A 13,363-nucleotide genomic window follows, 5' to 3' on the forward strand; every position below is an offset into this window, starting at 1 on the left:
CCCCTTGTGGGTCGAGTTTGGATAACCTAGTTTACTTTTGTATTCGTATGTGAGGGTAAACTTTGCAACGTGGCTGTTTTAATCAATTGAGTGATGTAAGTCCCTAGAACAGCAGCATTATAATTGGCCTAAGAAGCAATTTGATGTAAGTGTCGTTTGACAATTTTAACATAGTGAATTAACTCCAATGTAAAAACACCTTGAGAGTAGATTAGTAATCTAAGACAATGTCAAATTTGAATCATTATCAATCTTTGCATGTCTGTTGTGACTTTGTTGTTTAAATTACCACTTGTGCTTGAATCTTGATTTTAATAATTACACTGCACAACTAATTATATAAGACTATAGAAACTTTTAAAAAGGGCTGAAAAAAATGAAAAAAGTTAAAATTATCAATAATTTTAACTAACCTATTGCCCCTTCCCCCCCTCCTCATCTAGGTTTGTTTCCCACTAGACCTAACAAATATTAGAGTTAAAATTGTTTTCTTAAACATCTTACCAAGGAATGTAGTCATTGGGATTATCAATAATTAAAACGACACCTATCACTTAATTCTGACAAATACTAAACTCACCAAATAACAAGATAACATGTATAAGAATAAGTATTAAACTCATTAAATAATTTAATTCAATTTTTTTGAAAGTCAAATTCATCTAATAATTGAAATAATCAATTCAAGAATTTCATGAAATGTTAGGTTCAAATTATCAGATAATTATTACAACTTCATCACAATGCAAAGTACATAAATCTAAGATACTTATCTTTCAATGGAGAACATCCCAACTATGCCTGAAGTCTATTGATCTTTTTCAAACTATTATTCATGCCAAGTCTCTTTCTCCATTTAGAGAGTGGTGCAACCTCCAAAAGGTATACTAATGTTAAGTGATGAGGGTCTTTTACCCTACTCAAATTTGAGTTCTAGATAGACAAGGTATCCCCTTTTTTTTAGAATTTGATTCCAAATTAATTGATGCCCATTACGTAGGATTCATTATATTGTCATAATTTTTTTAATATATTTTATAGATAACTTTCTTAAAATAAAATTTTAAAAATGGTAATTTGTAAAGTCATGTAGGGAATTAAATCCTAACATAAAGCTTGACTATGGTAGATAGCTTCTTAGGTTTATAAATTTCTCTAAACATAATGATTTTACCCCTAGTTATAGTTTTTCTTAGTACCTATTAATTCCTTAAAAAATAATTTTTTTAAATTGGTAATATGCACCAAATAATCAACTTAGTTATATTTTTTTTTTTTTTTGCTACTCCAAATGATAATATTGTTCATAAAAGAATCAAATTAGTCTATACGATCAAGGAAATCTAGATAGGACAGTGAAAATTTTCATAGGCCTTCGGTTCAATCCTATGCTACGTACAAGTAATATTTTATTTTAATCTAACCTCTCGTAGTCCATTTGCCCCATATGTGGTTGTCTAACATACAAAAATGTGAATAAGAGAATTATTTTATTAACATTGTTATCGATTTGGATAAAATCTTCTGCACAAGGGTTTAATACCTTATATAATTAAGACACACAATGCCATTGATAACTTTCAATGAAGTGCAACTTAGAGAAATGTATAGATCTTTGTGATATAAAAAAAAAATTTAGTGTAAAAAATATTTTGAATAGGCAACATAGCAAACAATAATAGTTACGATAGTTTTGTAAGCTTTCGACAAATCTAAGTAAAGAAGTCGGCTTGTGTGAGTTCAAGATTGTCATTAAGCTTTTTATGATCGATAAAATCAAATTGAATAATTGCCTGTTATGTATTGGTTTGTCGTATAACATACCAATTTGTTCCAATTGTCTATAAAGTTAAAATACACGACACTGGAGGGAAGAAAACAAAATATGGTGGTTGACATCCGTTTCACCTTTGTGAAAATGTAGTGATCTTGGCCGTTCTTTTTGTTATATTTTTCTACAAAACTCCGTGATGGAAAAACACATATTATTTGGTTGCAATACCACTTGGACTGTGTTCTCATGCATGGGTGCCGCGAATGAGTTTTAAGGTATAAAAAGATCCACTCTAGTTTCCATCACCATCTCTCAGAAGGTAGTTGAATAATGGAAGCCATGGATAATAGGTGGTTCCCCTCCTCTTTCTCTGTCTCTGTCTCTCTAATATCCTTGTAGAATTTTATTTTAATCGTTGTTAGATATCTTGCTTTAATGATTTTTTCGCCATTTGCTATTCTAAGATGCCTTTTTTGAATACAGGGAGATTAGAGAATCCTTGTTTGATGAGATGGAGGAAGGTGGAGTAAGGGCATTCACATTGTACTCCTGTAATGAAATTGAAGAGATAGAAGAAAAAGAAGAAGAAGAAAAAGAAGAAGGAGAAGAAGAAGAAGAAGAAGAAGAAAAGAATAACGATAGTTTGCAACTCAAACCCATCTCTAGGCTGAAAAGAGTAAGTTGTAATTTAGTTGTTTAAGAAATTTGATGGAAGATTCACACATTCACACACACAAAAAGAGTCATTTGCCCTATAAAATGTAAAATTGCCCTTGTCCAACCATTATTTTGATTGTCATTTTAAATGGATGAACTTTTTACAAGTTAATCTAATTGATTCTTTTGAAAGTTACATTTTTTTAACATTATAATAGTGAATAGGAGAAGAAATTTTACAGATTTGAGTGTTCCATAAGCTTATGAGGTCACTATACCTGATTGCTATGCTGCCTAAACAAGTAAAAGGGTACTAGTTATGCAATCTAATGACCATCTTAACTTACTTTCTACATATACACTATTTTGGAAGAAAAAAATTGATTGAATGAGAGGTTTTTATATTTCTTCTTCTGTCACATTTATTGGTGTTTATATTGTATCGGTTTTTTTCTACTATCCGAATACAACCTTAGCTGCTACAACTGTGTTCTTTTTTCTCTTTTTTTGACATTGGATCGTAATATTGGATATTTAAGCTTCCTGATGGAAGACTCAGTCTTGAAAATACCGAAAGTGACATAGAAGAAATGACTGCTCGTGAATTTTTCCTCAACAAACAGGTTTGCAAATTCTTTCACAGTTGATAACAAGTCACTATTCTCAACAGCATAAGCTGAAGATGTAATTTCCGTCATGAATTTCTTTCAGGACGACGACGATCATAAGGAGGCTCCAGATGGGTTCTTTTACAGAACTCTTGGTCGAATCAATGAAGTAGGCGACTTCTCTCTCCCTCTCTCTCTCTCTCTCTCTCTCTCTCTCTCTCTTCTGTTTCATCATTACTGTAAATTTTTTGCGACTTCTACAATGTTGAGTGAATCTCTTGTCCATATTTCAGGTGTTGGAGACGGAAACAGCCAAGCGAGTGATTACTGTTTTTGGTACCTTGGCCACTGCCTTTCTGATTCTGAACTTATGGCCTTCATAGATAATGCATTCTGTGACTGTCAAAAGAAATCTCAAGGATCAGTAAGACAAGCAAGTCACACTTAAGGGGGAAAGAGAAAGAGAAAGAGGAGAGAGGGTATAAGAATTTAATAGAAGAGTTTAGTCTTTGTTAGTCGTCTTATTTCTGATTCTCATTGTATAGTTGAATTCATACTTATTTGTTTTCTTTAAAATATAAGGAATCATAGAAGGGAGGTGACTCGAGGCATTAGAGAATGAGACACTTGTGTCTTCTCCTCTCCATAAACAACAATGCTGGCCACCACTTCATACTTAATTATATCGACTTCTTCCTTTAGGTACCCAAGGATTTTTTGTGTTCTTAAATTAAACCTCGATTAATCCAACTTTTACTAATTCAGTTTAGAGATTTTCCTCAACAGCTCTCACTCATCAATATTTCCTCTCACCTCATGGTGGTGAAAATTCAGAATTGGTATGTTATACGACAAACCAATACATAACAGACAATTATTTAAATTTAAAAAATATTTAAATTGATACGTAATTTGACATAAAATCTTCATTCTTGAATCTTTTATGACCTCTTGATTTGTTTCATTTTGTATCTTGACCATTGCCAACTCCAATGTGAATATCTCCTTAAATATAAAACATATTGACATTGTTGGAAGATAGGCCCAAGCCCACACAACCAAGGAAGGCCCACAAGATGGGCCCAAGAAAGTAAGACCTACAATGATTACCACGAGTTGGCATCTTTATCACATAAGTTGGAAGATCAAGAAGGACTCAAAAAGGCATCTTTATCTTATGGTCACGTTCTAGAAGAGTTCTAGTTTGAGTTATTTTTATCTTTTATCTATAGTTATGCTAGGACTTATCTTTAAGTGTTAGAGTTTGGGTGTAATTGAGACAAAGGTAGTTTTATTATAATTGGACTCTACTACCTCCCTCTATTATAAATAGAGGTTCATGTACTCTGATTGTAATAAGTTAATAAAGTCAATGAAATATTTATCTTTTCCATAAATTTAACATGGTATCAAAGCAGGTTCTGTGAGTTGACATGGTCAACCCACAGAGGTAATGAGATTCTCTTTTCTGATCTATCATCTTTAGCAGTTAGGGTTCGTAGTTATTTTTTTCAATCCCTACACGTGCTAGATTTTTATGTTTTTCACCTCTATAATGAGAGTTTAATGTTGAAAATTTTATATTTGCGGAAATATATTTGAGTCTAATTTCCAAGGAAAAAATAATTTTTCCAATCGGAGTTATCTACAAAGAAAAATCTATATTTAAACCAGCAAAGGTCAGATTGTAAAACATGTTCGAGCAGCAGTAAAAAGCTTCAAATTCTTAGGTATTTTATGCTATCAAGAACGAGAATTTATATAGGTAATTATATATAAAAATAAATATTTTTAAGTCTATTTTCTTACTTATTCAACCAATTCTCGAACTGAGTTTTTTATAAGAAGATATTGATCTTAGAAGAGTCAATGGTCAATTTGTAAAAAAGGAGAAACAACACTTAGTTCAGCCAAATGACAGAGACCGAAATCTATCTGATTATTTATCTTCTAATAATTATATTTTATGGAGAAAATTTATACTTGGATGAAAGGTATTTAAGTCTAGTTTCAGAAGGAGAAAAATTGTTGTCAATCTGATCTATATTTAAAGATATATTCGCATTGGAAGAATCAAATGTCATTCCGGTATTCTGTTGTATTGAAAAATCCGAATTTAAGCCGATTGTTTTGCATCACTATTTGAGTTGCTATATCAGGAAAATATCTCACTTTTCCCTGGTTTAAGGCCTTATTACTACATCTCTATTATTGAGCTTATTGCTACATCTATGATATTTGGTTCAAGCTGGGATCACTGCCATTACATCCCAGCTCAAGGGGGAGAAGTAGAAGAAGTACAAGAAAGAAGTATTTTATTCCATATGTTGTGGATAAGTTTATCTGACCAAAATATTCAAGAAAGGGGGTGCACAAAAGATGAAGCTTCTGGATCTAAGAAAAAATATTTATATCGGATTATGATTATTTCATGGGTCCTTCTACAAGGTTTATTATTTTTTTTCGTGTTATATAGGTTGGAAGATGGTCGTGTTATATTCAGCTGCAGCTATTATGTCTCTTTGGATGAGACATTATTAATGAAGAAGAGGTGGCCGCAATACCTTCTTTCATACCATAATTTATTTGACTCTAAAAAATATCACGGTTGGGACACCATGATAAATCTAACTCTCAAAAATAGCACGGTTGGAATACCATGAGAGTCATTGTCCGGATTGGGACACCATTATAAATAAACCTATTACACCCCCCCCCCCCCCCCCCCCCACCATCTTGCAATGGCTTTTATTACTCCTACCACTTGAGAGTCATTGTCTTGTGGAGGGACACTGTGATGGATACTTCAGAGCAATGCCGATAGACACACTACGTACAGAAGATGGAGTGTGCCCTACATCCAGCATTAGGACTAGAGTATGGAGCAATGTCTTACCGGCTAAGAGTGATTTTTACTCTCACTTATATTATGCCAGTAGGGCCTCATGGAAGGACGCAACAGCGTGAGGGGGAGTGTTGGAAGATGAAGACATATTGGAAGATGTGTCATTTTATACAAAAAAAATTTATACATCATCTGCAGCAAGTTGGGAGTTCATGTTGTTCTCTCACCCCTAGCTTGAGGGGGAGTATTGGAAGATAGGTCCAAGCCCACACGACCAAAGAAGGCCCACATATCTCAAAGTATTATAAGATGGGTCACACGACCAAGGAAGGCCCACAAGATGGGCCCAAGAACACAAGAGGTAAGATCCACCATGATTACCACGAGCTGGCATCATTCTCACATAAGTTGGAAGATCAAGAAGGACTCACAAAGGCATCTTTATCTTATGGTCACATCCTAGAAGAGTTCTAGTTTGAGTTATGTTTGTCTTTTATCAATATTGAGTTATTTAATTATGCTAGGACTTATCTTTAAGAGTATGAGTTTGGGTGTAATTGGGACAAAGGTAGTTTTATTGTAATTGGACTCTACTACCTTCCTCTATTATAAATAGAGGTTCATGTACTCTGATTATAATGAGTTAATGAAGTCAATGAAGTATTTCTTTTTTCCATAAATTCACAAGACATGAAATTTTCTCCTTCTTGTTAAAAGACACCCACATGTGTAGGGGTAGCATGACTAGTACATAAGGAGAACTTTCATAGAGATATAGAATTATAATTATGCAAGTTGGTGTATGTCCTCTTATGTCTTTTTTTCCTTTTGAAGCATGTAGCCCTAAGGGCATTGTAGTCATTGTAAACACCTTCACACAACTACAATTTTTTTCTTCTTTTTAAAGCATATAGCCCATATCGGTATCTTGTTGCATGTGAATATACAAATTTATGCCGAATTTTTTGCTTTACTTTTTGAGTTGCTAATGTTGGTTGATTTTCTCAAAATCTAATCAAGATTTTACCAACTTGATTATCTTTCCTTCCATAAAACTTTTTTTTGTTTAATCTCATATTACATTAGTTTCCTTAAGTGAAGTCTTTCCCATTATGATTTTATTTTTCTTTTTTATAAAGTCTGAAAATATTCAAATAGAAAGTCTTGTTTTCTCATTCTAAATTTCAAATATTATTGTCTTAAATCTCCCTTATTTCAGAATTTATCTCTTGAATATTTTTTCCAAATTAGTCGAGGTGTGTTAAAAGGTAATTGCCTTATATGAGAAGTCTATTTTTTAGAAAATTTTCATCCTTATGTTTCATCTCAAAACATTCTTATTGAAGACATATTTTTTTAAGTTTCCTCAATCATCATGTTCATAAGGAACTGTTTGTTATCTCCCTCTTGAGTCAAACTTGGTTGTTTTTTATCCATTTATTAGTCTAAAAGTGTTTCCTTACTTGGAAGTATGAAGAGCTGCATTATACGCCGCCTTCTATTTGAAGTATGAGAACTGCTATCTTTTTATTCACATCCTTAATTCCTTAAAGTACTTCCTTCAATCTGTGTTTGGTAAAATCAGTTCAAAGTAATGCCTGTAGAGCCATTACCTAAAAGTATAGGAGTGTGCCCAATATCCACCTTGAGTTAAATCTTTTATTTTCACCCAAGAGGCGATTTGTGATTAAAAGTGAGTAATCTCTTTATTGTGCCCTAAAGTGAGTAATCTCTCTGTTGTGCCCTAAAGTTGGGTTATTTTTCACCTTTAGAATTGAGCGGAGTGTGTTTTAAACTATGACCATTTTGATTGGTATATGGAGCTTTGATGTATAACTAGAAGTAGTTTTTCTTCTCTCACCATTATGTTGTGCAAGCTGGGTATCTTGGTAAAGAACAAAGGGGCCCCTAGCTTGAGGGGGAGAAGTAGAAGAAGTACAAGAAAGAAGTAACCAACAATAAAGAATTTCACATGTTGTGGTAATTAAGTTTTATGTGGCTAGAATATCAAGTGAGGGGAAGACAAGATGAGAACAAGATGAAGACTACCAGCAAGATGTGAACAAGAAGAAGATGAATCAAGTGAAGGCAATCAAAATTTATTTTTCAAGCAAACAAGCTTCTTGACCAAGATTATTTGCAAAGTGAAGTTACAAACACCAGCTTGAGGGGGAGTGTTAAAAGACACCCACATGTGTAGGGGTGGCATGACTAATAAATAAGGAGAACTTTCAGAGATGACATAGAATTGTAATTACGAAAGCCGGTGTATGTCCTCTTATGTTTTTTTTCATTTGAACTATGTAGCCCTAAGGGCCTTGTAGTAATTGTAAACACCTTCACACAACTATAAATACAACCTCAAGGCATAGGGTACAACATTCAAGCCTCTTCTTCTTGGCTCACATTCGTCCATATACTTCTCTCTCTCTTTTCCTCTTCTTTCTTTCCCTTGGTTTCTTTTCTGCTCTCTCCCAAGAACTAGAGTTCCTCTCTTCACTCCTTCCCTTAAGATGTCTTAGGTTTATGTGTTGACCCTAGAAATCAACACTTCTGAAACTAGACTTTGATACCATTCATCCAAGTATAACCTTTCTTCATAAAATATACTTCTTTTGAGAGAAATAATCTGATAAATTTTGACCTCTTTAATTTGGCCGAACTGAGTATTCTTTCTTCAATGGCCAACATGATCTTTAACTCTTGTAAGATTGATATCTCCTTGTAGAAAACTCAGATTAAGAATTGGTTGGATAAGTAAGAAAATAGACTTATAGATTTTTCTTTTGGTGTATAATTATCCATATAAAGTCTCATTCTTAATGGTATAAAATGGCTTGGAAGTTGAAGTTTTCTGCTACAACTCGAACCTCTATAGAAAACTCTGATTGCCAGAATTCTTTTTGAGTTGGGAAGTAGACTCAAAAGCCTTTTCGTCAATATATAAGTTACTGTATTAAAAGTTTAGTCTGAAGGTGCAAGTACTAAGGAAACAACAGGTACAAGAACATGGAAGAAAGGAAAATGTAAAATACGAAGTTAAATTGCTAGAGATGATAAATCAGAAAAGGATCACATTATCTCTATGGGTTGATCGAGTCAACTCATAGAACCCGCTCTGATACAATACTGAATTTATGAAAAGGAGAAAAACTTCATTGACTTAATGTAATTATGAGATAGAATTCAATTATAATTAAACTACCCTTGTCCTAGTTACACCCAAAGTTAAAAACTAAAAGATAAGTCCCAGAACAATTGAACATAACTTGAAGACTAACATAACTAAAACACTTTTAATTGAGACTCTTCTGTCAGACCTCCTCTTGTGAGACTCATGTAAGACTTCACCTTATTAATTCTGACTCTGTGAAACTTTTTGTTGTGAGAGCCATGTAAATAGTTGCTCTTCAACATCTTCAAGGAAAGGCATCTAAAAAGCTAAATTTTTAATTTTTAGATCAAATTAGTTTTTTTATCATCAAATAATGGATGAGAGTCAATACTCGGTCAATCTCTCTCTCTCTCTCTCTCTTTCTAATGAAACAACAACTCGTGCCACTTTGGAAATGACTTACAAATCAAAGTCAACTTGAATGAGATTGAGGATCAATTCTAGGGTTTTTTTATCCTTTAATCTTCCGCTAAACTTACCCATGAGCTAGCTAGGTTTTGGAGGGTGCACTTCCTTTCAACTCTGAGGCATGAAAACTCAAAGAGTCTGTACCAAGCTTCATTGATGAGTTAGTACTATAAAAAAGTTTTGCCAACTACACGCCTGTTTGCCTTAATTAAATAATGAAATTTGATTGTAGACCATGGCTCATTGGAGAAAAATGATGTTTGATACATGGTAAAGAATCACTTTGGTGTTAGTCCAAAGATGATAAATTTTATTAAAAGAAATACAATCATTTAATCAATGGGGTCCATCAGCACTATTGTTTTAGAATTGGCATGTTGTGGCAAGTTGTCACTAATTAAAATATATTATGATACATAAGCTACAACCTGGGGATCCATGTGAAAGGGGACCCTCATGTTGATCCACCTTCTTCATTCATTGACCAGTGAAAACAAGTAGTTGTTGTGCTAACCTCAGCTAAAGTTGGTGCCTGCTCTCTATTACATTCTCCCCATTGTGGAGATTGAGGCAACTGAATTATTGGGTTCCCAAGGGTTGTTACTTTGAAAGAAGAAAAAGAACAAAATTTTTAACATAGAAGGGGGAAAAATCCCTTTTTTCAATTTTATATAAGCAACACTGATAAAAATGAAGGTATATATCAAATCTTATTTTATCTCAAAAAACCCTTGATTCTTTGAATACTATAACGATAGATTATGAAGTCTTAGAACTGAATGGGGTACTGAGATGTCTAAGCAGAGGAAAAGCAGATTTCTTCTTAGTTCTTTCTCCTAGTTAAGGATGGGATTGCTGTTCCCTACTAGAGAGAGAAAGTCGTTCGCTAGAACTAGAATTATCTAGAGGTGGGTTATCTTAAGAGGAAATCCCAGAGAACCTCCCCCTTTATTCCTATTTCCATGAGCATCTTTGCTCTCACACAGTCCAAGACAATCTACTGATGTGAAAGCCTGCTAATGGATCTCTGTAGAATTCAATCCTGAATGGACCCAATATGGAGATATGCCAAAGGAAAACTCCAGGCCCTTCCTACTCTTTTATATTTCGAATCAAGCAAACTTCAAGAACTATCCTTCTTCTTGCAGATATTCAACGAAAGGATTGAGCAATAATTCAGCTCTTTGACCCCATTTAATGCATACGACACTGTCATTGAATTGGGTTACAGTATCTGATCTTCAAGTAAATGTGCTATTAAATGGAGTCGAAGAAGGGGAGCAAAAGGGGTGAAGTCTCCTTTTTCCTGTTCGTTTCACAGAACCCCAAAGCCTGACAGTTCATCTTTGCATGCAAAAACACTAGATTTCTTCATACGAAGAGATAAAAAAAATTTCTTATCTTTTTGTCGTCTCCCAGACAGGAAGAAACAGACTTGGAAAAGTAATCTGAAACCAAAAAATAATATAAGAAGAGAGAAGTTGAATACTAATATGGATCCATGGACTTCCCACATCAATAAACAGGAGAATATCAGCTTCTGGCCCCTCAAGCTCTGTTTCTGAAACAAAAACAACCCATTTCCTATCATCACCATTAGAGAATATTATCTTTGAGAAGAAGCAGAAAACAGATCATATGATATAGCACTATAAGAATATAAATATACTAACTCACAGGATGTATTGCAAAGTGAGAAATAAGCATCCCTTTGAAAATGTAAAATATACATGACAGCCTTTTCTTTCTTCTTTGTGGGAATTACACTACACTGCACTGCGTCACACTACAATAACAGCAAATAAGACCATGTTGATCAATCTTCCTTCCTGTATCTGCGACAGAAGAGAGAAGAAAGGAGAAAGAAAAACGGGATCTTCTTCATCTTCGTCTTCTTCCTTTGGGTTGTTCTTGTTGGTTTCTGATCAGTAAGGTGACCGGCCATGAGCCCAGCCATATGCATCTTGTGCCAATTGTCCCCCGTTTGGCATCAAATTAGGCGGTAAGTTATACATCGGCATGGGTGAGAGGTCCTGCATCCCAGGAGCAGCGCCACCAATTCCCGGCGGAGGGCTTCCTCCGCCACCCATATGGTTGACACCACCGCCGCCTCCACCTCCGCTGCTGCCTGCGTCCTCTTCGTCCTCCAATGGCAACCTCTCGTACGTGGCGTTGGCGAACGTGGCTGCAACCACCATAACAGGCCCTGCGGCGACCAGCGTGCCCACAACGCTGCCACCGACGACTTGCCCTTGTCCGCCTGCCAGGTACACCGTGAGTCCCGTTGATCCTGGTGGAGCCGGCCCAGGGAGGAATGATCCGGTCAGGCAGAGGATCTCGAACCGGCCGTGAAGTGCGACGACTGCACCGGGCGCCGCCGGCTGCCTGAGAGTGACGTTGGCGACGGACCCCGTTCCGCTCAGGACGCAGACGCCCCGCTGCCGACGGCGTGCGAACTGGGCGACGCACTCCGCCACGTCGGCGCCGCTGGCTACCTCCATGACATGACTGCGTAGGGCGTTGGGGCTGTCACGGGTGACGAAGATGGGGGGCTTGGGCTTGTTCTTCGATCCTGGAGGCCGGCCGCGTGGCCGACGAGTGCCCACTTCGACAGCACCTTCCTTCGGCTCGTCGCCGTTTTCGCGGTCCTCTTCTTCCTCTCCTCCATTGTTGTTGGTATTGCTGTTGTTGCTGTTGGCACCTCCACCGCCGGCGACATCGTTGATTCCATCCTCACGGTCTCGTTTCTTGAGACCACCGGGACTGACCGCCAGGTCGACGCCGGGCAGGCCAACATGGCCGGCCCACCACCGGTTTGCCAGTATGACTGAAGCAAAAGTTTACACAGAATATAGCAGCAAAAACCCCAACAAACACCTTTCTCCCTCTCTCTGTTGAACTATTTTCCAATCACTTTGCTCCCTTCCCGCCTTGTTAAGTACGATAGCATTAACGAAGACGACGATCAAAACAACCTAGAAAACTACGGAGCCAAGACGAAAGACGCCTTGCTCTTCTTTTCCCCTACTATTCCCTCCTGCTAGGGCCTTCTGGTCAAGAATCGAGGGCAAAAACCGAAGGAAGCTTCCGTCTGGATATAAAGATAAGATGAGGAAGAACGCCAAAAGAATCAGATTCTTCTTCTGCTGGGGAGAAATAATCTCAAAAGGATTCAGAAGAAAAGAAGGAAACCAAACACAAGAAGGAAAAGAGAAAGAGAATCCTTTTGTTCACTCAAAGAAATATAACGATCAGAAGAGCATTCCAACACCAACAACAACATATAAACGTCTCCTAATCTCTCTGGAATCAAGCCAAACTAAACATCTAAAAATAAAAAGAAGAGCAAAGATGAAAACCTAATCTTTTGCTTCATCGATCCAAAAGCCAAAGAAGAAGGAGAAGATCGCCATGTCTGCAAAAGGGTCTTCTTCTCACTTTCTCTCTTTCCTCCTTTTTCTTCGCTGTTTTTATGGGTTTGTGTCGAGGCCTCCAATTCCAAGCTTATTCTAATATTTTTCCTTCTTTCCCTTGTTCCTCCGATCTCCTCTCTCTCCTCTTTTTAGAGGTCTTGGAAATTAGGGTTTTGTGGGTCCGCGTGCGCGTGAGCAGGTGGGGAGCAAGTCGTTTTCTCGCTTCCCGACATCTCAACGAATGCCGAGAGCAAGTCGAAGCTCAAAAACGCAAACATTAAACAGGAAGAAAAAAAATTCTTCTCTCTCAAGCTTCAGCTTTTAACATTTTAACCCTTACAGATCTTATAAAAAAAAAAAAAAAAAACTCTGAACAGTTCAAATGTTCATTCTTCCTATAAAAAAAATAAAAATACAGACCCTCGTAGTTCAACAACCTCCATTTTCATGCTTCCCTACCCTTCTTCCTATTCAACTTCCGCA

At 36.3% G+C, this 13,363-nt stretch overlaps 1 protein-coding gene across 1 annotated transcript; it reads right to left on the bottom strand.

The window, feature by feature from the left end:
- Window positions 1-11,351: 11,351 nt before the first annotated feature.
- Window positions 11,352-12,880, bottom strand: LOC137938470 (AT-hook motif nuclear-localized protein 20-like). Its single transcript, XM_068783425.1, has 3 exons — window positions 12,839-12,880; window positions 12,466-12,613; window positions 11,352-12,294 (listed from the first exon to the last, which is right to left on the bottom strand). Exons 1-3 carry the CDS (start codon window positions 12,878-12,880, stop codon window positions 11,393-11,395), a joined length of 1,092 nt encoding a protein of 363 aa, XP_068639526.1. The 3' UTR covers window positions 11,352-11,392.
- Between the last annotated feature and the right edge of the window lie 483 nt (window positions 12,881-13,363).

This window comes from Aristolochia californica, unplaced genomic scaffold (genome assembly GCF_029961685.1).
Source record: "Aristolochia californica isolate CCGP_79_NKW_82.1479 unplaced genomic scaffold, dmAriCali1.0.hap1 SCAF_8, whole genome shotgun sequence".
Classification (NCBI taxonomy): Eukaryota; Viridiplantae; Streptophyta; class Magnoliopsida; order Piperales; family Aristolochiaceae; genus Aristolochia; species Aristolochia californica.